Consider the following 25,449-nt stretch of genomic DNA (forward strand, 5'->3'; position numbering starts at 1 on the left):
GCTGTGCTACTGCGTAGATTGGGATGTAACTAGTAATATAACAGTGGTGCGCGCTACTAGCGAGCAACGACAAAAAAATGTGACTTCTCTGAACCCACGAGGAACGTTAATTTTGCTTCGTCCGGCTGCAAATCATTTGGAAGGCAAGAACAACTCAGCGTGCATTTCCCGTGTTCCACCTCCGAAAGCAGCGATATGCTTCGGTCATTTCGCTGCGGAAGCAACGCGCAACTCGAAGAGCAATTTGGAGTTTTCACACGGAGCCGAAGATATCTCATCCGGGATGCTGTGCCGACGATATCTGCAGCTGGAGATGCGGTGGAAGCGAAAGACAGCTGATGGAAGTAAGTCGTGGAGGTAACCCTCACCGGACGCAGGCGTCGTCGCAAAGAGACGAGCTCTCTCTCCAGAACATGACATCACTGATTTTTTTAGCAAGACATGACGTCACCTGCTACTCGCTTCATCGAAACTCTGGGACAACAAACAAATGGGACAAACAATTCTCATCTCCGAGCTGCCAGAGGAGCTTAATCGCTTGTTTAATCGTCTAGCTTAATCGGAGCGTGACTGATGCGTATTTTTTTCCCTCCAAAAAGTTGACCGTGTGTAGCGACAGTGCTACGAAATTCATTGCATCACTTGCCCCTCGCTGTTATCTCGTACCTACTCGTTAGTAAATGAGCAGGATGGTACATGATCCCTCGACGCAGCGACACAGGAACAAGGACGGACACAGAAGACGCGCTACACTTTCAACCAGGTTTATTACAATCGATGTGGAAGACCTTCATAGGCACAAACATGTATCATCTGGTTATCCAATGGCAGTGTTATCCATACCAGGTTTTTGAGTTGATAAGGCCAAGTTGCTTATCTGTGAGAAGCGCTGACGCGCGCCTATGAAGGTCTTCCACATTTATTGTAATAGACCTGGTTGAAAGTGTAGCGCGTCTTCTGTATCAGTCATTGTTCCTGTTTCACTGCATCGAGGGATCTCGCACCCAAGCCGGTCTACGCTGTCGACTCTGGCAGCTGAATTGTTTGTCCCAGTTGTGGCGACGTCTGATTGCAGATTTGTCTGCTCCAGTCACCTGATAAAGTGCTTAAAGTGCTTTAAGTACTACTCCAGTACCGAATACTTCAAATACTGCCAGTCACTGCATCTTGACATTGATTTACGTGCACGAAAATAACAGTATTCATCAGCACAGAGCTTCAACGTGGACGGTAGGTTGCAGACGATAATGGGGCTGTTTACTCACAGGCGTGCGAGCTGGAACCCAGCGTTCGGCAAGGCATAAAAAATATTCGCAATGTCGTTCACGAGAACCACTTTTTTTTCGTCGTTACATATTCCGCCCTCCCACGTGAGACCTGAAAATAGATAGAAGAGTGTTATTCTCTGACTCCAAAAGCAATATCACTGAAAGACAGCGCTAAAAGGACAGAAGATGCTGGTATGTCGCAGGACACACTGGCGTCCAATGAAGGACAGCGACACAGCTGTTCATGTGCCGGTGCTGTCGTCCGCGAAGTGAAGCCACATGCGCGTCTGTACAGGTCCCGACAAAAGTTTACGGAACACGCGAGCGGTGTATTTTCACCCTCGCTGCGACACCCTAGCGGCAAGCGGAAGCTGGCGAAATCAGGCCAGTTCACTGCCTCAGAGGGGTGGACGACTGCGCTCTTAGCGACACACAGTGGTAGTTTCGGTATGATTACTGTTGTATGTGCCCGCGAAGTGAGTTGGATTTAACTGTTGTGCTCGTCAACAACTCGTGACTCACGTCAGTTGTTTATCAATCAATCAATTATCAATGTCAGCGTCAGTTGTTTATCAGCTCGTCACGCGTCGTCCATAATAAAGCAACTGTTTACAAGATACCTTTCTTTCTCTTGTCTACGTAAAAGCAATACACCGTAAAGTGTTTCCACCATGATTCATCCTTGTTATCACGATGATAGCGGCGAGCTCCCTGTCTCAACAGTCGTTGAATCACGTGTTGTTGGCGAGCACAACAGTAAAATCCAACTCACTTTGCGGGCACATACAACAGTAATCATACCGAAACTACCGCAGTGTGTCGCTAAGAGCGCAGTCGTCCACCCCTCTGAGGCAGTGAACTGGCCTGATTTCGCCAGCTTCCGCTTGCCGCTAGGGTGTCGTACCGAGGAGAAAATACACCGCTCGCGTGTTCCGTAAACTTTCGTCGGGACCTGTACACCCTCGTCGTCAAAGCTGGTGTGCCTTAGGATGGCAGTGGCATGCGATTACCATTCACCGTCAGAGACACCGAGCTTGCAAGCGATCGACCAGAATTGAGACAACTGCTGTCACTGTAACATATCTCTCCACATCCGTTATCTCGTTGCCTGTGTCCATAGCTCGGCGCGATCATGATCGCGGCAGCCTTGCCAGTGCTTCGTGATCGCACTCATGATCGCGATCATCAGGCTTTGGTAACGCATTGTGATCATGATTGCGCCGAGCTATGCCTGTGTCTTCGCTTCGTCTAGCTGACTTGTCGACGATGCAACGTACAGGACAGCATGTTCAAGAAATTACACCCTTATCTGCTATCGCCGTAAAACATGCTTCAGTTCGTTCTGAAGTTCCAGTTTTTCTTTTCTTTTTTTTATATTAAAGCGCCGCCTGGTGCCGTAAGATACTGCTGTCGTAGCAACCTGGGAGCTGATATTCTTGAATGCAGTAATAAACACCACAGGGATCGACGACACGAAGTTGACGCCACGCTGCTTACTCACAACTGACAGAATATTTATTTCGGGACGGACAAGGAAAACAATAGCGTCAACGATGAACAGTTTTGAAACACGAATAAGATCCACTGTTCCCCCCCCCCCCCCCACTGTTACAACTAGTGATGTCACGAACTTTTTGCGAAACCGCGGTTCGACTGCGAACCTAATGGTTCGCAAGTTTCGAAGTTTCGCTTGTCAGTTTCGCAGAGGTTCGCAAAAATTCGCAGCTGAATTTAGCGGATTTTTTTCGTTGGGCTTTGGATGACAGGTAAGCGACGAAAGTCGTCCCCAGACCAGAGCCCACTAGTGTTCTGGCTTCGTGGTAAACGAAGTTTGTACATTTAAAGGGACTATGAAACGATTTTTTTCTTCGTTTCGTTTGAAAGAAGACATTTTTCTGAGTCTAGAACAGAAATTTTACTTTCGTCGCGCGAGAGGATTTCTCGGGAGCGAATTTAAACGGAGCGGCGAAGGGAGGACAGCTGGCGCCGCGCCGTGACGAGCTGCCGAGCGGAGACACAACGGGTAACTTGACGCGACCACGGCCGGCTCAGCAACACGTCATCGTGACGTGTTGCCGAGCCGAGGAATCCCGCCAGGAGCATGCGCCGTAGGATCCCGCGTATGCGTTCATCGGGAGTGGAAATCTCCATGACAGCAGCTTTCGCGCGATCGGCAGATTTCGGCAGTGGCGGCAGCCACAGCGCGAGCTCGCGGCATTACTTGCCATTGTGCAACACCGGTGACGTAACGGGGAACCGAAGAGCGGTCCGTAGAGTTACACCATCGGCAGGGAAATATGCGCGGGAGAGGAGGAACGCGGAAGAGACATTTCCAGCGCGCGCTCCTCGCAGAGTGGAGCGATTTCGTCCGGAATAATTTGTGGCATATTAGTTTCTCTGCGGGAAGAACAGTTTCCATCGAAAAAAAGTATGGGGGTTCGGGAAATTTCATAGTCCCTTTAAGATTTAACTGCTAACAGTTTTGCGCCGTTGTCCTTACGTGACGTGCTTTGTTTTTCTTACCGACTGTCTGTTTACTGTGCGAAAGTGTATGTAAGAATGCTAGGTGGTACCGTGGTAGGCGCAGGTAAGTTTCTTTTAAAAGTACAAATGGAAGGTTATAATTATTTGAGTAAATTAGACGCGCTCTTTATAGTGGTGGGGTAAGAAAGTGACCCTCACGTGGCAAATTTCAGACTTCAGTTCGCGAAAATTTACATTATTTAACTTACGTTCCACGACATTCATTTCAGGAGGTGGCAAAAACCTAGTTAGAACAAATGCCGTTGACCGCATGACTCTATGTTGTGTAGTTTTTTTACTAAAATTTGATGACACGTTTTCTGGGACACCCTGTAGACCTTGCACGCAGTGAAGGTACTGATGCGAGTAGTCCTGTAAGGACCGCGAGCCAACTGTGTGCAGGGGCGGCATGTAGATACGGACACATAAAGAGCGGCCACCAGAGTGACTGGGTGAGACGGGGATAACGTGCGTACCGAGCGAAATTCAGCGAAAACTACCCTGTGTGTGAGTGCCAATTATTTGAAAAGACTGCTGGGAAACTTGACCAGCATCTCCGAGGGCGCATCAGCTGGTACGAGTCCAAGCCATCACATCTCATGAATGTAATTGCAGCAAGAGACGCGGACAGGTAGGTTAAACAATTACGACAGGAGACCTGCAGACTCGCAACTAGCAGAAGTTTAATGGGAGTGAGACAAATCTACGCAGAAAAAAAAAAAGAGAGCACCCAACCAATTGCAACACAGTAGAAACTTGAAATGAACTTGCAATAAAGTCTCTTGCTGCAATTGCCATTCAAGTATGTTCTACAACCGACTACACCGCTACAACCCGCTTGTTCATTACATCTCAATCCTTATCAGGGTCTTACAACTACCGCGGCCAAACCCATTCTATGTCTACAACGCTTTGTCTGGTGAGTAACAATTTCTTTTCGTGCTGTTCAATACAGGTGCCCTCAACTGAAATTACTTCAGTTTTGAATGGTAATGCACTGTAAACCGAAAGACACCCTGATGGGTGTAAATGGCTTGTCCTATAACTCACAGCACTTTTTACACCATATGGTCCGGAACACCCTTTTTAGAGGATGTATTCAAGTGTAAAACGCCACTTGAAAGGGTGTTTTTACTTGAAAATGCCTTCTTTTGCACTCTTTGTACACCCTTATAGGAAGGTGTTAAACAATCTTACACCCTCCTAAAAGGGTGTTTAAAGGGTGCAAAAGCAGCCATTTTCAAGGAAGAGCACCCTCATAAAGGGTGTTTTACACAGAATACACCCTCTAAAAAAGGTGTTCCAGACCATAAGGTGTAAAACGTGGTGTGAGTTATAGAACAAACCATTTACATCCATAAGGGTGTCTTTCAGTTTACAGTGTAACCATAATCCACCAACGTTACATTTGTATCGGCATTACTGACAATGTCTGCGAAGGCTTTCCTGCACTGTATATCGACACCTCAATAGAGAGATAACGCGGCTGGCGTCGTACCTTGAGGACTGTATAATTTCTTGCCGTAGCTGCCTCTTGTGAAAACCTTCCGCCTGCAATATGGAGAAAATCATATTTATTATAGTACTGAACTAGAAAGTACCGGATAATACTCACCCGCAAAAAACAAACACGATGTCTGACGAATTCATCTGCGGTCGTGTGCTGATGAATTTTGAGACCGAACTGAGACTTGCGTTGAAATCCACCTCGTCGTCAACCAAGGTAAGAGCATGTGTAAACCCCGCCTCCTATAAATACGGATGATCCACCATGTTTAAAATTGCGGGAACTATCTGAGACTTAAGGCGGACTCACTTCTTTAGAATGTCTATGGGGAATTATTGTTCGCAGGTTTCCCGTAAACCTAGCTAAATTTCTACACGGGACAAGTACAGTAGTGTTCTCCTCGAGTTTATCTAGGGAATGACACATTTTTGAAGGCTTGACGCGATCCACTGATTTTTGGCGAATTAAAGTTCATGAAATTTTCAATACATGGGAATCTACGGGAGATGCAACAAAATCACTTCTCTCGGTCCGCCCACCCATGATATTTGGGCTACAATGATGTCATTCCCTAGAGTTGCCGTCTGGGAATTGATTGCAGTCAACAAATTCGACAAGCTTACTGGAGTTATCCAGATCCCTGCGAATGAAAATAATGCTGATTAAAGGGAGGAAGAGGGGGAGTTGGTCATAGTTCATGTCGCTACAACGCAGCACTGAGACGGCACGGAGGGCGGAGGAAACAAGGAGACAAACTTATCTGCAATTTGCTCTCAACTGACAGGAATTTATTTCCGCAGACAAATTTAAACAATCAAGAAGGAAAATAGATGACGCACTAGCTACACAAAATTCTATGCCTCTAGTGTGGTCCACGTGGGCCCGCAAGGTCAACCCCACACTCCACGTTTAGAAACTCTTTTTCTAGGTCAGTCAGCGCAAGGGAGGGGGCACTGATACAACCTATCCCTTTTTCTGTGAATACAAAAGGCTTCAAATTGCAGATACGTTTGTCTCCTTGTTTTAACCGCCCTTCGTCCCGTCTCAGTGCTGCATTGTAGCGACATGAAAATAATGCCTTTGTGGTTTTCTAGCACGTTCTGCACGCTGGCGCCGACTATATTACTTCCTTAGAACGCTTGAGGAAAGCAAAGCAAAGAAAACAATTTTGGGACGGTGAAGCCAACCCTCTCCGGAAGTAAAGGTTAACTAGAACGCATGAGTCCGCCTCAAAAAATGTGGCGACAAAGATGTCATCATGTTCCAAGTCCCAGTAAAGGATCTTCTGAACCATAATATGGATATATACGCCAAACTTGGTTATTGGACTAAACCAGCAATAATACGTTCCGAAAAAGAAAGAAAGAAAAACATGCGCGTTGAAATTGTATACAAACTCAATCTAGAAAGCGGGAAGATGGTAGGGCAAAGCAAGCATGGCAGAAGCGTCAAGCACACTGGAGAAGCAGGAGGACAGATCCGCAGCTCGCTTGGCTCCGTGGTTAGCATGCCTGTGTAGCCTGCTGTTAGTAGGCTAGGTGCCGGCTGTGCGCTTTCGGGGGTTTTCCTGGATTTTCCTCAGACGCTTTCAAACATATGTCGGCACAGTTGCCTTAGAAGTTGGCCCCAGACGTACATTCATTTTCCCAGGGCGTCAGTCGTGAAGTTCCCCACCTCTGTGAGGGTGACAACGGCCAGTCCCTTCTCGACCACCACCACCACCAGCAGCAGAAGGAGAGATCAACATTGTGGCCGCAGTCACCCACATCTGTAAGGATCGATGCGTTTTCTGTGCCAACCTTGGCGCATATAAGGGTATAAGACCAGTACAAGGGGTATAAGGTATATAAGGAGGGGTAAGGATATGATGGGCTTAAGACGAGGGATGGCGAAAAATATCTGGCGTGCATACGCTGCTTCAAGAACACTATGCCACGGCCATGAATTCTGCGTGCAAAACTCTCGTATATTAATCCGTAAAGCGCATAACTACATCCGCTGCATCTGAGCTCCTTTCCGTGCCGTAAACAGGATATGCAGGCTGGATGTACCCCGTCCGACACAAGGTACGCCCCCCTGAGGAAAAGTGCGAAAAGCCCTGTTTAAAGAGAAACCCTTCTTACAAAGCACTATCCATAGGCTGAAGAACAAGCATGTTGTCTACCACGATCAAAGCATAGCCAGTTGATGGAACACACGCAATCATATCTAGTACTCTCATTGTACCGTGCAAGCTACCGCCTCATCCGTAAGCGCCGATAGCACTGGCCCCCATGGCACTGCTGGAAAATTCCTGAAGGAGGCAGATGGACGATAACGCAAATAAGCTGATGAAGAAAGACCCAAACCGCACCCCACACTGTCGCAAAATCCCTGGATACCTCATTATGAGCATGCGTGGTATAACCACGGGAACTACATTGCCGTTTATCGGACGCAACTGACGCTGCGGAACCGTACGGTTCTTAAAGAACGATAAATATTTAAAGAAATACTTCGTTGAGTCCATCAACCTATCATCACATGTTCTTACCTGTAAACACAAAACAGTGTGTTGGGTAAAACTAAACATACTGGATGAATGTCAACGAGTACTCGGACAGAACGAACGCTTGTCCTGTGTGTGTTCTTCCAGTGTGCTCCTTAGCCTTCGCTCGGCACGTTCTTACCTGAGCGTACAACCTGGCAACCTCAAACTTGATTCTCGGATTGGTCATGGGTGCAAAAATGATATTGATCTGAAATTTCAAATCATGACAAGAACGTATATTAGAACCTGCCAGATAGGACGTAATGTTGACAACTCTCCATTAAGCAATTAAATCATATTTAGCAATTCACACCATGCTGGACCATGCTGGAGTGCAGAAAGCAACACACATGACAAAAAGACTCAACTGACACAAACAAGCCCTCAACTGGTAATTCGAGTAGATCTACACGTAAGATGTGTCAGCCTTACAGGTACCTCGTTACTTCATTACTGTGTTGGGTCACGGAGACGACGATACCAACATTTTCAAACCAACGACAGGAGAATCGCTCAGAATCAGTTACCGAAGACGTTTATTTATTACATCCACTTTGCAAAACCAAAGAAAGTAAACGTACTTGACCATAGTTTATCATTGCTATATTGTTCCATCCACAAACGCGTCTTGGAGTAGCCAGTCCAGTCTGGGTCGGGACTAACCTGTACATATATATATCCAATCGAATCCAATAGTCTTCATTCGGTTTTACATTATAACTATAAGCATATACGGAGATCGCATTAATCAGCTCATTGGACATGCCTTAAGAAAGTTACACCATGAACAAATCAGGTATCTTGTTTCGATGTTTGGCATGCTGTACTAGTGTTACAACACGTCCCGAAGGATCAGCAGGTAGAGCTGAGGACCACAAAATGTTGTCACTATGTATGCCCATTATGCCACTCCAGCGATTCCTAACCCTGTTGTAGGGCGTCCTTTTCTTCTAATTTATCTCCAGGCTTATTGCACAGCGCTCTCGCCGGGGACCGTTACTGTAGACTAGAGGCAACTAAGGTGAAAGAACATGGCACCTGAGGCACCGGTAATGATGAAGAATGGTTTAAACTGTCTGCTGTAGAAGGTGGAATAAATTATGAATCTGAGAGAACTGATGTTCTGAGGCTGTAACAACATACAAGGGACAGATACAAACAAAGCCTCAAATTGCCTAACACATTTGCCGCTTGCGTCGATCCCGTCGTATGAATTATGTGTATGAGTGCGCATAAATGTAAGAGTGAAAGGAGGATGAGTGAAAGAGAGTGGCTGGTTTGTGCCTTCAGATGGCGCACCCCGAAAGTCGCTGGGGAGGCGTGTTAGCCTAGGTCAATTGGTGGAGCCGCCTTGGACCGGTAATCCAGAAGTTGTCGGTTCGAGTCGTACAGCTGGCTAACCTTTTCAGCGACTTTCATCTTTCATCAAAATTATGAATTATTCGGCTCTTACAAACTTCCACCGAGATGGTTAGGCTGGTGCAGCGAGTGTTGCGGAATCGAAGAAGCGTACAAAAAGTGCTTGTCGTGCGCTTCGTTCGCAGTCATGCTCATTTCTGCGTACTTAACTAGAGCTTCCGATTCACCTGTAGTGAAGCATTTGTGTGTGTGTGTGTGTTTATTTGCTGAGGTTCTCTGTCGAGGTTGGAAAGAACCTATGATGAAGACGTCCACGCCAGTGTATTTCTAGAAAGCGGGGATACAAGGACTGCCAACTATCATGGTGAAGGGTACCGCCTGTTGAATACCAATAATTGAAGGCCAGTGATATCCAATGTGGATTTTGTACTAAGAAATAGATAAACTTACTTTCTGGATGCCCGCCGTGTAAACAATACAACGTGCGTATACGAATCTGTGGCTTTCGGGTGCTTACCGCATTGAAGAACGCAGCGGCATACATCCTTCTTGAGGTTTGGTTACTGAAGTGACTGTGGAAGATGTCGTCGTAGGCGACGAAAACTTCAAATGTAATTTCCGTTGGGAGTCCACCCGTTTCACCTGCGAAAGCATGAAAGCAGATGGGATAACTCAGATGGTTTATGCCTGATATACGCAGTAACGTGATGATAGTGATGATGATAAAATAGCAGTTCCCTGTAGTGCAGGATTTACATAACTCAGTACCCTCTGCGAACTTGGCACCCCCTCCGTTTTCCTTCTCCTCTTTTGATTTATTTTCACATAGATGATTCAAGACTCCTACGGCACGCATACTAGAAAAGTACCGACTGATTTGTCGCGCACTGCGTCCATGATTTTTTTTTTCGCTCTTCAATTTTGCTTGACTGGTTTGTGGGTGGTAAATTTCATCCGAATTTCCACCATTTCGTCCACGTGTTTCAAGGAGACACGCTATTTCAGCTCGGCGGAATGTGTCAATGGCACGCAGAAGAAAAGGCCCAGAGGCCAACTACAACCGGATGTTCTTAAAGGCAGACTTCAGAGCGAAGTGGATGTCAAGCTTGAGGTATTCCCACGATCATTGTCTCTGAAGCTGTAACCTCTCGGAGGTCAGCAATGTTTCCTTATCTTGTAAGTTTTCTTCGTCGCTGCAGGGCATCCCTTAAGACTGACTAACGATTCATCCGAGTTGAACGTTATGCATTTACCCGCTTTACGGCTCCGACCCCTAAGAATAGCGTCAGCCAGACGGTCTCTTACACTTCCACGTTAGTCGTACGCAGTTACGTAGAAATACTTTGCCTCCCACGTCTCGGCCGTCAACGACCAGCTATCGTCCCATTTGTTCCTTACACCCGATACGGAGGACGTAGCGTCACTTCTCTTTGCGGAATTGACGTCACGATGCATATCGCGCGTGTCCCGCGAGCGTACACATTTTGTGGAATTATAAATGGGCGCATCCGAAGAATATCCGTTCTTACTAAAAGGCAGACATTGGAAAGATGGGCTTCCGCTGCCAGCCATTCAGCCACGCTGAGGTCAGGCCCGGTTCTGAGGATGGAACAAAAAAAAGAAGAAGAAGCAAACCGAACACAACACATTCCTCATGGCCTGTCGTCGGAAAGCCAGACGGCGACAGGAATTGAACCAGGTACCTCCTTGCTCTATTGGCAAATCAATAAAAACAAAGGTAAAACGTTACACTATGCCGCGGAAGGCTCAAACGAGTAAATAGCCACTGCTAAGAATAAATCGTCCGGAATATACGCTTAAAACTCAACGCACAAAAATAATCGCTCAAATATACCCGTGTAAATAAAAACCCTAAGGAATCCCCGGTTAAGAATATGTCGTTAAAAATAAATCGTTTCAGAATCCCCACAAAATCCACCCTACTGTCGCTGCAGTCACGTGGTATGACAGCGAGTGAAATAGACAATCCGCTTCAACAAATAGTCCTACAGTGGGCGAAATTAATTGCACTCCTAGCATGAGTATACTTCGTACATCGCACATTGATACTTTGCACTTCGCATCGCACTTTGATAGTATGCGAAACAAGCGTGCTTTACTTGACCGTCACTGCAAAGACAACTCAGGGCACACGCACGAACGAACGAACGAGCGCTCAGCACTGCCGCACTTCCAACTCTACACTAGAATGGAAAACATAGCAACAACACGCAGGTGGAATAAATAATGCAGCCATGACAGACGAGACATAGGTAGAGGGTCAGTGCTAACAAGGGCAAAAATCGTAAATGTAAGCTACGCCTTACTGCTGTCTTCTCTACCTTCTGCGTAGAGATACATATCTATCACTCCGCTGTCGTCTTCGACTACAGGATATATGTTGAAACAGTTTTTTTTAACGATATATTTTGCAACGATATATTTTTCATCGTGGATTCTTCAGCGATTGCTTTTGGGGCGGGGATTTTTGCACGGTTCATTTCTTATCCGGGAATTTTACGCGGTTTATTGTAAAACCACGGCCACTCGATCGCTCCTCTCTGCTCCGCTGGCACGGCCTGCCGATGTGGGGAGAGAACAATAGAAAAAGCGTGACGAGAGAATCACCACATTTCCACGCTAGGGGCGCGACGGAGCGGGGGTTCCCGGTAGGATTTCTGCGTTGCTCCAACGGGGTTTGGGCCCTTAAGTAACGCTTCCAATTAAACAGGACTTTGGCACAGGGATGTAAAATATCCGAACTTCTTACTTTTGTACGGCTTAGATTAACATTAGAGAGCGAAATAAGGACAACAATATGCCGTGAACGATAACTCCAACGTTTTTTTTTCTTTTTAATTGTTTCCGGCTTATAGCCTTACCTGCCTTCTTGCGTGTAATTATCATTTTGTCATGTGGTTGCGGTTGTATTCACTTGTGCTGTCCTGACTCATTAATGCAGCCTCTCCTGCTTCAGAAATTGGTTTGGCTTGCATTATATGTAAATAAACGAACAGCAATTGTAAAGCAACTGTAAAAAGAACGTCTATCTGGAATATTGTTTTGGTGAGGAATCTTCGTCATACAAATAAAATGTGGAATAGCTTTTATTTCGTCTATTTCAAACAAGTGTTTGTTCTGTTGATATTTTTGCCTTGTCCATGCATTATATTTTGCCAGAACGTTTGTTACTATCTTCGTTAGTTGTAGCGGCGTGTTGTCGTGGCGGCATGTTGCAAGGGGTATCAAGTGTCCGAGGCCGACATGAGTGAAAAAGCAGGAAAAACATCAAGACAGCACAGTGGACGCACAGATTAGGATTGGAAATTTTGTTGTTGTTTTTTTTTCAACGCGGAAACAAAAAAAACTCTTTGTTTGCTTTTTTTATTCAGGACCTCACGTCTGTATTTAATTCGAGCTCTGTCGTACTTGCTTCGTGATATGTCGCTGATATGCTTAAACAGGTACGTACACATACTTTCGCTGTAACTACATTTATGCCAGCCCACTTATGCCGCCTGGCCGTGGAACTCAACTGGAAAAAGAACATCAATGCTGTTTTCTAAGCATTTTTATAAAAATGCTACAAAAGTTAAAAAAATATATAATTGTGTTCTGATGCTTACACGAGCGTGTGTGCGTGCGTGTGTGTACGATATTGCTTGCTTCTGGCTTGGCGGCTATAGCGTTCATGACGTCCTTTTTTTCCACGAAGAACAGACATTTTTTCATGTTCACCTGCGTTGTGGAATTTACGCCCAGCTTAACACGCTACCAGCTGAGACACACAGCCGTCACCGAGATATTTCCTACATTGTAGTATAAGCATTCCAGTTTTTCACCTTCTTGAAATGCACTGCGGAGAACGGCTGGCATACGATGCCCCTCGATCGTAATTTAGACTAGTTCAATGACGTTCATTCAGCGTTATAGCTGGCACGCATACACAGTTAAACTGCATGAGGAACCAGCCGTCCTGACGCACACGGATTCGTTAGCAGGACACCTTGCATGCAGCTAGCTTTCGGCAACATTTACACGTAGTAGCGCACAGAGATCACTGTCAATGTTTGATCAGCTTCAGGAATTTATATCTGCTGTATCCACACCGCACATACAGAACGACAATTTCGCTGAAAATGAAGCGAAAGTGCATCTGTATCCGGACACGACATGGGTAAACTCGCGTGGGAGCAAGCGCCGACAACCCCCGATGGTCAGCGCCCTCACAGAGAATGCGGGAGGTATACGAACTTTTCCAATTAACGGCGCTCGTGGCCATTCGGCAGGCCGTACCAAGCGAAGCGCAGAGAGCGATCGATGGTCCGTGGTAAAACAATGTATTTTGAAACAGTTTTTTTAAGGATTTATTCTTAAAGATTTATTAGTGTAACCCCTTCCTACGTCACGTCGCCATGTTCTTGATGGCTGTATATCCAGTTCCGATAACTTCCCGGCCCTGTGCTCGGCTCGGTGAAAGCTATTAGTACTAGGGAGGCAAAGATGTTCAGGCGCGACGTACCCCCAACGACTGGCACCCACGACCCACGCGCCATGAATCACCCCGCTTGACCTCGCGAGTCGGCACAGTTTCCCGTGCTAAGAATACGCCCGAAAAATATATTTTTAATTGAAGAACTACTTATTTCCTTAACTTGTCGCTCACACCCACAAGCCGACATGCAACAGATCGACATACTTAGGTGAACACACGAAAATATTTTTTATTATCCTAGCGGATGTCAACCAGCTCACAAGTGCACACCATAATCAATATAGCAACCATTAATTACTGGATATGACAGCATTTTCCACTGTGTTCATGTTATTTACAAGACAACGAAAACATGGGATTGTCAACCAGTGAACTGGACAGAGGGGGAGGATGTGTTTAATCGGAGCGAGTGGTTTTCACACAGTGCCAGTGACAACAAATAATTAAACTTCCCATACCATTTATCAAATCGAGTTTCAAACTGAGCGATACTTCTACAGCCCTCACCAACAGTTATTAGGAGAACGTAACCATAGCGAGCAAATTTTATTCTCCAATGTGCTTCACCAAGGTCCCCCAGCCAAGTGGCACGATATAATGAATTAATGATAATGGCCGCTGGGTATGACCGCGGATAATTTCGACCACCTGTTCCTTCTATTTTTGTTGTTGTTGGGGGGGGGGGGGGTGGACGTGCGCCGGAACTCTCCGACACACGATGCTGGAAGCAATGTTTACCACCCCCACATTGCTACCGTCCCCGGCCGGGATCGAACCCCCGATCTTGATTTCTGGAAGGCAGCACGTTGCCGACGCCGACTTGTTGCACGTAGTAGCGTAAGAATGAACTCCTTCGCTCAAGCATCCGTTTCTAGATCGCATGTGCATGAGCTCCATTCCCATGTGGAGGGGGGGGGGAGGGTTGAAGAAAACGAATATGCACGACACGAGTGGCCTTTCGCCGTCCCCTCTCCTTCTCCACCTGGATAGCGTTCCTCGCCATTTCACAGCTTCGCCTCGCACAACCTTCACCAGCGATACGTTGTTGTTCTTCGCCAGCGCAGACTTGAGGACCGTTAAGGCGGACTCATGCGGTGTAATTAACGTTCGCTTCCAGAAGGAGTTGGCTGCACCGTCCCAAAAATTGTTTTCTTCGCTTTGCTTTCCTCAAGCGTTTTAAGGAAGTAATGTAATCGGCACCAGCGTGCAGAACATGCTAGCAAACAACAAAGCCATTATTTTCATTCGCAGGGATCTGGGAGACAGCAGAAAGGTTGTCGAATTTGTTGATTGCAATCAATTCCCCGACTCTTACTGTAGGGAATGACATCATTTTGGCCCAAATATCGCGGGCGGGCTTGCCGACAGAAGCGATTTTGTTGCGTCTTCCATAGACTCCCATGTATTGAAAAATTGACAAATTTTAACTCGCCAAAAATTAGTGGATCGCGTCATGCCTTCAAAAATATGTCATTCCCTAGATAAACTCGAGGGAAACACGCCTGTACCTGTTTCACATGGAGATTTAGCGAGGTTTACGAGAACCCTGCGATCAAAAATTACCCACAGGCTTCTTAAGAAGTGAGTCCGCCTTAAAAGGGTCAGGGATGTGCTCACGGCCTCTTTGTGGGTTCGCAAATTTGCGTCGACTCCCGAGGTGGGACACGTAGATCGCTTCGCGGCGTGAGCGCTAGAGGGCCTTTCCACGTGGCAGCCCTCCGCCTATAATGACCGTCACCGTTGGGAGAGGCGACTGAACGATGAAAATGAGTTCGCTGTTCGACGTTCGCGTTGGAAATGCAGCTTGATGTCCTCTCAAACAAGGAAGGCATCCCTAATGACGACTCACTGCGCAAACGCGCCACACTCGTGGGATGCCCGAGACTACCATATGGAGAAAAAACAGAGAATACGGTGATAAAAATATAATAATTAAAAATATTGCTTCTGTAAATTCTGTATTAATATCGTCTTTTAGGCATAATACAACCTGTACACAAGCCATCTGGGCTATGTATCGTGCCCCGCTTCACAAGTTCCCTCCATGAATGTGTCTGGTCGAGATAAACTCCAGGGAGAGGAAAGACACATATTGTACATTCCGTGCAATATTTTCATGAAGCTTTAGAGATCGCGAATAAGAGATATGTCGGTAATGGATTATTATGTAAGACATAATGTTTCATTCTACACGCGATCTCGTTCGGCTCATCAGTTTGCGACGGTACGCTCTGTCATGCATCCTGGCGACATGTAATTGAGCCACTACAAAGCAATGGTCCTTTCGTTGGCACAGTTCCCCCAGAAGTCGGCCCAGGACGCATATTCCCCGAGAGCGTCAGTCGTGACGTTGCCCGCCTCTGTGAGGTCAACACCGGCGAGCTCCTTCATTACCACCACAACCAATGGCATTTTGTTTGTTTCTACTTGCACCATGACCATCGTGCGTCCTCTGGCGTTGCGGTGACGAGGGCGGAGCAAACGCGAGATTGCGAAGCTAAGTAGTCCTAAGTAGTCCCTAGTAGTACTACGCGAGATTCCGAAGCTAAGTAGTCCCTAGGTGGAACGCGTCCCTGTCTGGCAACGTACGCACGTTGTGTCGCTAGGCGGATATAACACGTGTGGCAGTGGGTGCACGGATTACAAGCGTTTGCACGGAACTGGACAGAACGATTGCGCATTACTCCGTAGCAGGCCGTTGTAACGGGCGTAAATTCACGCAGTTTTTTTTAAGTTGAATGCCAAGCTTCGAACTTCTTTTTTTATTCCCCGTTAGCGCCGCGAAGCAACCGTAGCTATGAGCGGCGTCCAGATGTGGACAGCTGGAGAGAGGACAACAGGAAGAAGTGTGGGACGGGGAGGATTTGTATGCGTTTGCCTCTCGCAATGTATTCTCCCTGAACAACTACACAGCAAGTCATACATTAAAGTTTGGGTGGGCCTGTAACCAGCGGAAACAAAAACACAAGATCGCGAAATGGAAGTCCAAAAGCAGCCACCACCACGAGAGATGGTTACCTCTTTGCGTGCGACGAAATGAAATCAACTCCGACACTTCTTGTTGCTGGAATTTCGGCAACGAAAACTGGTGACCTACCCGAATTCGAATTTCCAACAGAAGCTCCCCAGAGCGTGCAGAATATAACGAGACACCTCTTCATTTTCTGGACGGCCGTGTTCGTCACCACTCGGTTCCTCTCTTCTCACGCTGAATACGTACACTTGACGTATCCTGACGTGATATAACATTTTCACTAACGAGAGAGGACAGCCCATTTCAGCAAACATCAGATATGCCACGGGTTAACATGTTTCGATTCGTTTGAGGCTAAGAAACAACGGTGTAAATTTCGGCTAATTAGTACGACATAAGTGGAAGAACCTTTCTTTGAACTTTAAAACACAAATTAGTGTTTAAGTACCGAGCATATGCAAATGAAAGTCTTCCTGGTCAGAATATAACCCTGTCTGCGTTGCATTGTTTTTCTTCCAGGAATGGAACAATGTTTGGCATTAACACGTACTCTGTGTGTTTTAATGGTTCAACAACGACGTAGTAAGAAGTGTAGCTCTTGACGTAGTGGCTGGAAAATTATGCTATCGAGTTCGCGTGTGTACTCTTTTTCCAGCCTAACAAGAATTTCAGGCACGATTGTTCCAGTAACGTTCATTCTTAGGGTAACTGCGTCGCATTTCAAACACCCAGGTTTGTTGCCACGGGTTAACCTTAAGCTGGACCCAGAAATGCGTTCTTTCAAGTTGACAGCCGCTTTTTAAGATTAGGTCCTTGCTGCAGTTTCGGAGGACAGAACAGTGTCGCCACATCTACAGATTTGAGTTGAGATCTGCAGCGACAACACATCAGCAACAACGACAGATCTACAGATTATTTCGAAACCTACAAATTTTTTAACTCCGTGGTGAAGCAATATCCTCAGCGTGGCCAATACAAAATACACATGTAGCAAAGCAAGCGTTGGGGCTGGTTGGTTCATATTGAATTAAAAACAAGTAAAAACCCCCAGTGCTGGGTAGGAACGCAAATATCTTTTTCATGGGCACGGAAGAGGGAAGCTTCTTTATCTGGAGGCTAAGTTCATTCGAGAGGAAGGGGATAATTGTGTTAGTATGGCATTCATTAATTTTACAAAGAAAATCGTTTCTGGTGTATTGCGCTCTCTATTGGTCGATTTGTGCAGGGTGAGAGGGGTGTCACGGGTTTGCTCGAAACAAGAAAAATAAACTTCACTTGGTTGCAGTTCAGTACAGGTCCTTGTCCTTTTTTATCCTCTGTCCTCGTCCTACCCAGCACTGAGGGTTTTTAATTGTTTTTAATCCAATACAAAATACACGAATATACACAACAGGTTGTCAGATTGTTGGATAATCGTTCAAAAAAAATGTGACGTATGCGATGGGGGATGATCGTCGTCTTATTATCGCCAGCGACGTTGGCCGCCAACTGGAGCACTTCACAGGCGAGGAATTCGAACCTGGGCACCTGCTGCCAGACGTTCGGCAAAATTGTCCTTGGGTAGGACGCGATAAATACGACCGAGGGCGAACTGGGGCACTCCTTTAATAAACTTTCACTTGTTAGTGCCAGCTTTTCCACAACTTGATATGTTGATGCCGGAGAGGTTAACGGAAAACTGCCAGCGCCGAACGGGCAGCCCAAGGCGGCGATGGGGGATGATCCTAGTCTTGTCATCGCCAGCGGCGTTCGCCGCCAACTGGAGCACTTCAGAGTTGAGGAATCGAGCACGGCTACGACGTAACCCGGGGCGCCTGTACACCCAGACGTTCGGCAAAATTGGCCTTCGGTAGGAGTCGGTAAGTACGATCGACGGCGAATTCGAACACTCCTCTGATGGACCGGGTCTGTGGGATGACCAGATGAGTTTTCTATATAGGGTGGGCGCATATAAAGTAGCCCCACATTTATGCATACGGTGTTCCCTGCTTACGGCACGAACTTCGCGTGGCGCGGGATGACGCATTTATCCGGTACAAACGCAAAAAAAAAAAAAAAAAACGTAGTAAACCAACTCCAAGTAACAAAAATGTTATCCACGCAAACGTTGCTCTCCGAGCATCACGATTTTCCTACGCAGAAGTCAATGTGGCTCTCACGGCACAGTTGTGTCTAGCAACCGATATGCATGCAAGATCTCGTTTTGTTTCTGTGTATGTGGCGCCCCCAGCGGTAGGGCGATGCAACTGTGCTACACAGCCATGTTCAATTGGAAATACACGGAGCCAAGTTCACGTTGCTAACGATTTTATTGCGCTTTGGTTAACGATTTTATTGAGTTTGGTTACCACGATTTTTTTTTCTCGATTTGCACCGTGTAGGAACTGTTGTGAAGGAAGACGACGAGGAGAGACAATAAGAGGAGAACGAAGTTTGGGTTTGCGTTTCCTTTTGCTTTTTTTTTTTTGTGTGTGTGGGGGGGGGGGCTTTGGAGTTCGTGGACATCGGTGACGCGGTGGACGGGTGTTACTTTGGCCAGAAGTCTCTCGGTCCGGGACAAGAATTTCCTAGAGATAAAGGCGGTGCCGAAACCCGGGAAGCGGACCTGCGAGAAGAGCGGAAAGACTTGGTGTGGCATCACAAGAAGCGCCGTGGAACGTAAAGCCTACCACCAGAACGAACAGCCAGAGGATGGAAGAACTGAACCGGCGTCGAGGAGGATTGAGGAGTGCTCTTTTTCGCTCGATCAATGGAGCATTGGAGAAGCTCACCGAAGCAGATCTTCAGGAGGAAGAAATCGAGGTCCTGACTGCACAGCTAAAGAAGAAACTGGAGAAGTTGGAGGCAGTGGACGCAGAACTGGAGGTCCTCTGGACAGAACAGGAACTCGAGGACGAACAACAAGAAAGCTTCGAATATAGTGACCGTGCGACAGCGCTATTGGCGAGGCTGCAGTTTCGTGTGCAAAGGCTGGACTCAGCAGCCAGTTTGCGTGGGAGTCACCGTTCCGAAGAAAGGCCGTTTGGCGACTCAACCGCATCCGGCCTGCAGATCAGGTTGCCGAAGTTGAACCTAGTCAAATTCAGCGGGCAACGAAAGGACTGGATGGCATTTTGGGAACAGTTTCGGCAAGTCATTCATGACAAGGGGAGGCTTTCCGTTTGCGAGAAGTTCAGCTACTTGAGGTCAGCTCTCACGGGGAAGCTGCAGCAGCAATATCTGGACTGTCATCTACAGAAAGGTGCTACAATGACGCACTTGAAATTCTAAAAGGTTGTTGCGGGATTGAAGCCCTGCAAATAGAGGACCACATGACGAGGCTCATGGTATTACAACCAGTCAGGTCCCACCAGGATGTAAAGGATCTCAGGAAGCTCCATGACGAGCTGTCAGCGCATATAAGAGCTCTGAAGGCATTAGGAGTCTCGGAGGAGTCGTTTTCGTCAATGTTGTACTCTCTAATGCTTCGCCTGATACTACAAGACATCGTTGTGGAAGTCAACAGAAGGGTGCTGGAGGCAGAAGATGGATCTCCAGAGGAGACGCCCAACGGAGAAGGTGACAGAGAAAACCCAACGTCTTCCAGCGGGGAGCACGCCGCTAAGCTACGTAAATTCATCAAGTTCCTACGAGTGGAGGTAGAATGCTTGGAAAGAACGCTTACTGCTCAAGGAACAAGAAAAGATACAGGAGATGAATTTCCAAAAATTAAAGGTGCTCGATAGCAGCGTACAAAGGGATCAGCGAGACTATCGTCAGCAGCAGCACTGGTCAACACTACAAATCAGCTGTCGGGTTGTTTCTTTTCAAGTCACCGGACCACGGAGTGCGACGCACGAATGTCACAGGATGACAAGCTTCGAAGGCTGCAGGAGGCAGGGCGATGTTTCCGATGCACCTGGCCAGACCACGTATCGAGGAAATGCTGGAGGAAAGTGAAATGCGGTAACTGCCAAGGAAGGCACGCGGCGTGTGCAATCATCGTAGAGGAGATGAAGAGGTGATTCAAGAACGCGCAGCGCATGGAACAACTCAACTGAGTTTAGAGCTGTTGAACGAAGATTATGCTCTTACGACTGTTTTGCAGACCACAGTTGCTTGGTGCAAAGGGGAAAAGGAGGAACTGAAATGTAAGGTGATGTTCGACGCCGACAGTCAACGATCGTTCGTGACCAAGTAGATCGACCAGACGCTCCACTGCAGGACGGTGGGAGAAGAGACTGTAAAAGTAGGAGTGTTTGGAGGGCAAGAGGAAGAGCGGCTATATAGACGAGTTCGACTGAGACTGCAAAGTCTATACGACGAGAACGAATACGACCTGGAAGTCCTGGTAACGGATACCATATGTACACAGAGGACACCAAGGCCGGGATCCGGACTACTGGACCAGATGAAAGAGAGACAGCTAGCAGTTCAACATTTGACGTGCGCAGAAAGTCAAGGACAAGTGAAAGTTGTCATCGACACAGACGTGTACTGGGATCTGGTGACAGGAAAAGTGATCAGGTTAAGACGAGCACTGAGAGCAGTAGAGACGCGGCTGGGATGGGCAGTGCACGGGGCTACTTCAGAAGCGGGAAGGAGTCACGAGTCCATTCAAGCACTGGTAGTACGAGTTTCTGCTAATCAGGACCAGCAGGATAACTGCGTGCAGAAGTTTTGCCAACTGGAATGAATTGGAGTCGCACCAGAAACCGAAAACAGTGAAAGCGATAGAGTACTGCGGCGATTCGGCGAAACGGTGACTTTGAACGAGGGACGCTATGAGGTATCACTTCCATACAAAGTCGTAGAGAACTTGGACAGCAACGAAGAGATTGCGCTGAAGAGGCTGGGCCAACCAACCAGAAAACTGTCAAAAGACGACGAACTCATGAACAGATATGATGAAGCCATACGCATGTATAGTCAAAATAACATGGCTGAGAGAGTGCCGGCGAAGAGCGGGGAGGTCGTCTACTATATGCCTCACCAGGCGGTACTGAGAGAGACGAGTAGCACTACCAAATTGAGAGTGGTGTTCGACTGCTCGTCAAGTAATGGAAGCACGAAGTACCTCAACGACTGTTTGGAAGTCGGGCTTAATTTAAACCTGGATGTTGTGGAGCTAATGATCAACTTCCGAATCAATAAGGTTGCTTTAGTAGCGGATGTGGAGAAAGCCTTTCTACAAATACAAGTGAAAGAGGACGATAGGGATGCTCTTCGCTATCTCTGGTATGAAGGAAAGCCACAAAAGGAAGCCCGCTACCGAAAATAGAACATTGGAGAATGACAAGGGTACCCTTTGGCACAACGGCGAGTTCCTTCCTGCTGGCGGCGACGTTACGACATCATTTTAAGGTCATGGAACAAGAATACCCTGATACCGCAAAAATGCTGGGAAAGCACATGTACGTGGATGATCTGGTGACTGGGGCGAATGATGCAAAAGAAGCAATCCAGATTGCGAAAGACTCAACAGAGATCCTACAACGCGCGAACATGAAGTTGCACAAGTGGGCATCAAACGATAAAAGCGTGCTAGAGTTCCTGAGAGGTGAGACTGAGGAAAGGAAAATAGGCGACAGCGACGAGACCCAGAAAGTGTTGGGATTGTCGTGGGTGCCAGAAACGGACATGTTGACGTTTTCTGTGAGTGGAGTTTGGAACATGTACCAGGCGACTGGGGCCACCAAACGACTTGTGCTACGAATTACAGCACGGATATTTGATCCACTGCGGATGTTGGCACTTTTTCCTATCCGTGGAAAGGCAATTGTAGGAAAGGATGACTCCAATGCAGAACAAGTGTTTAATCCTACACGAACGAGCAACTGTACACGAGCTCGAGCTCTGACGATTAACGAAGCTGTACGCAGGTGGGGTCAGGTGATCCTTATCCTCTTCGCAATTTCTTATATTCCCGCGGCGAGCATCTGGCTAGATCTCCAGTTTGTGCAGAAGCTGTACTGGTCGCCGTCGGACAGATCCACTAGGGAGCATGATTTTACATGCACGGATGACGCCGTCACGTCCTGGCTGAATCTCTTTTACGCGTGCAAGAGGCCACAAGGCTCTACTAAGAGGTTTAGAAGAAAGGAGTACCAATTCGCCCACCTGGAATGGCACGGTGGAACTCTACTGGAAGCGATGGGCAGACGGTATCTCGGAGATGTATTCGCGAGCCCATCTGCGCCAAAATTCGTCGAGCAAGCTTTGTCGAAGCTGCATCCTTTCAAGGAGCGAGGAGCGCGTATCATTGGCCACGCTGCCTGTGTCTGAACAGTCCGGTAGAACAGTTAACCGTTTTGCGACAAGAAAGTGGGAGGGACACAGAGGAGAAAAATCCCTGGGGTCGTCGGATATGTACGTTAGAGGTCTAGAGTTGATTATGGCTTCGATTTCGGTGAGGACGGTGGTAATCTGCTCGAAGGATAGGGACGTTCGACCGAGGGACTTGCGCAAAGCGTCCTTCACCGACCTCACGAGGCGCTCCCAGAACCCGCCCCACCAGGGTGCGCGTTCAGCAATAAAGATCCATTGAATGTGATGGTTGACACAGTAGCTTTGGAGGGGCGCAGCGTGAACGAGGCGCTGAAGCTCTGATAATGTCTTGTGACGCCCGTTTGAATGTTCGGAAGTTGTCCGAGTATACTTTGCACGGAATTGATCTTCGTGCAACAAAGCGTCTAAATGCCTGGAGGAAGTCGGCAGCGCCCATGGATGAAGTCAGTTCCAAATGTACGGCGCGTGTAGTAGCACAGGTGAACAAGGCTATGTACGATTTCAGACTCGAACTTGGCTGATCCGTGCAGTAATAGATGGGACCGGCAAAATCAATACCAGTAACGTAGAAAGGTGCAGTCTGGGAGGAACGATCGGAAGGAAGAGGCGCCGTTCGTTGGTGCAAATTGGAGCTGCCAAATCGTCGACACGTGACACACGTATAGATGACTCTCTTCACTGTTTGTCGTCCTCTTAGTACCCAGAACCGTTCCCGTAGTTGAGCAAGAATGCCCTGCACCCCAGCATGGTGCTGTTGAATGTGGATATGAGTCACCAGAAGCCCAGTAGAATGGTACCTGCCAGGTAGAATTATGGGATATATCGAAGACTTGTCCAGGTCGCTGAAGAGCAGTCGGGTTTTGAGTCGAAGAAGACCGTTAGAATCTGGGAAAATCTCGAAAGTCTTGAGAGAGTCGTGTCTTTCAGGATGCAGACCGAAAGCTTCTAGTTGCACGCCCTTATACCAATAGTGTTCCGCTATTTGTTGTTCGTCAAGTGATAGGGAGAGAGAGATCGTCGGTCTGGGGCGGTAGGCGACCTTTGGCAACGTCGAACAAGACGGAAAATCCACGCCGTTACGGTTATGACACGCATGTAGCTACTGTAATCAAGGAGAGTTAGTAAAGGCTGAGAGGATACGTGAGTGTGCAGGACCGAGATCTCTTCAGGACATGAGCAAAGAGGCTCTAAACTCTGAGTTGATGAGCCGAGTGAGGAAGGCTCCAGAGGCCAGAGGGCAGGAGGTTGATGAAGCCATTGAGGTCCAGAGAGCCACGCATGGTTTCGCAGAAGCTGGGTGGCTGTAATTCCTCGCGATAACAAATCAGCAGGGTTCTGATGCCCGGGACAATGCCGCCAAAGGTCTGGAGGTACATAACGCTGGATCTCTATGACGCGATTGCTGACAAATGGTGGGAGATTTGTTGGGGTTGTCCGAATCCACGATAGAGCAATCATGGAATCGGTCCAGGCGTGACACTGAGAGCGGGGGATGTTAAAAACTGCTGACGCAGTCTGGATTAGGCTTGAGGACAGTAAGGCGACGAGAAGTTCTAGTCTCAGAAGAGTCTGACGCTTTAAAGGTGCCACTCTAGATTTGGCAACGACGAACGAGGTGCGTGTTGTGTCCGGGTTACGGAGGTAGACGACTGCTCCGTAAGCCAAGGGGCTTGCATTGCAAAATGTATGAAGGTCAAAACTTTCGAAGTTCGTAGAGACATCAGGATCCAAAAGCCGGGGTACCGAGAAGTTTTGAAGCTTCGGGATTTCTGAACACCACCCTTGCCATGCGGTTGAGTGTTCCGGTCCAAGATGTGTATCCCATGAGGCCTTTTCCTCCCATAGGCGCTGGAAAAGAATCTTGGCAGATATAGTGAATGGCACCAAGAATCCAAATGGGTCAAATATGCGAGATACGGCGCGCAAGACCTGTCGCTTTGTGCATGGGCTAGACTTCAGGAACTCGGATACGGAAGACAGGGCGCAGCATAGGTCATCGGTCGTGGTGCGCCAAGTAACTACTAAGACGTTAACAGAAAGTGTCGTAGCACGGCTTAAACCTTGCTCTTCGAACTGTTTCTGAAGTGCAGGTTCGTTGGTGATCCACTTGCGAACTGGTAGACCTGCCTTATCGAAAATTTGAATAGTTCTTTTGAACAACTGCAGAGCTTGAGGGTAATCGTCTGCGCCAGTAACAAGATCGTCGACATAGAAGTTATCTCTCAGCTTGCTGGTTGTCCAAGGGCACTCCAAGGCTAGAGACTGTAGGTGATGTTGAATTGTGGCGGCCAGAAGGAAAGTGCTGCATGTGGCGCCGAACGGCACTCTTGTCATGCGCCATACTTCAAGGGGAGGGAGATCTCCGTCTACTGTAGGTGCCACCTTATACCAGAAGGAGCGAAGGTAATCCCGGTCTTGATTGTCGATGAAGATCTGGAGGAAAGTCTTCTCTATGTCCGCAACGATGGCAACCCTTTTAGAGCGGAAGCTGAGCAGAAGCCGCAACATGTCCGGATTGAGGTTGGG

General features: G+C 47.5%; 3 protein-coding genes across 3 annotated transcripts in view; 1 reads left to right on the forward strand and 2 right to left on the reverse strand.

Annotated features, from left to right (window-relative positions):
• The window catches only part of LOC135379071 (uncharacterized), a 59,570-nt gene extending 49,759 nt beyond the window's left edge, over window positions 1-9,811 (reverse strand). The window contains exons 1-5 of the mRNA XM_064612325.1: window positions 9,705-9,811; window positions 7,968-8,036; window positions 5,407-5,540; window positions 5,290-5,342; window positions 1,266-1,377 (exon numbers count right to left, since the gene is read on the reverse strand). Coding sequence (XP_064468395.1) covers window positions 1,266-1,377; window positions 5,290-5,342; window positions 5,407-5,540; window positions 7,968-8,036; window positions 9,705-9,731 — 395 coding nt within the window. The 5' untranslated portion in view covers window positions 9,732-9,811. The remainder of the gene's footprint in view (window positions 1-1,265; window positions 1,378-5,289; window positions 5,343-5,406; window positions 5,541-7,967; window positions 8,037-9,704) is intronic.
• Window positions 9,812-21,574: 11,763 nt separating this feature from the next.
• On the forward strand, window positions 21,575-21,916 carry LOC135395725 (uncharacterized). The gene has a single exon (XM_064626822.1). The coding sequence runs from the start codon at window positions 21,575-21,577 to the stop codon at window positions 21,914-21,916; it is 342 nt and encodes a 113-aa protein (XP_064482892.1).
• Window positions 21,917-23,901: 1,985 nt separating this feature from the next.
• On the reverse strand, window positions 23,902-25,431 carry LOC135395733 (uncharacterized). The gene has a single exon (XM_064626828.1). It carries the CDS (start codon window positions 25,429-25,431, stop codon window positions 23,902-23,904), a length of 1,530 nt encoding a protein of 509 aa, XP_064482898.1.
• Window positions 25,432-25,449: the final 18 nt, after the last annotated feature.

This window comes from Ornithodoros turicata, chromosome 1 (assembly GCF_037126465.1).
Source record: "Ornithodoros turicata isolate Travis chromosome 1, ASM3712646v1, whole genome shotgun sequence".
Classification (NCBI taxonomy): Eukaryota; Metazoa; Arthropoda; class Arachnida; order Ixodida; family Argasidae; genus Ornithodoros; species Ornithodoros turicata.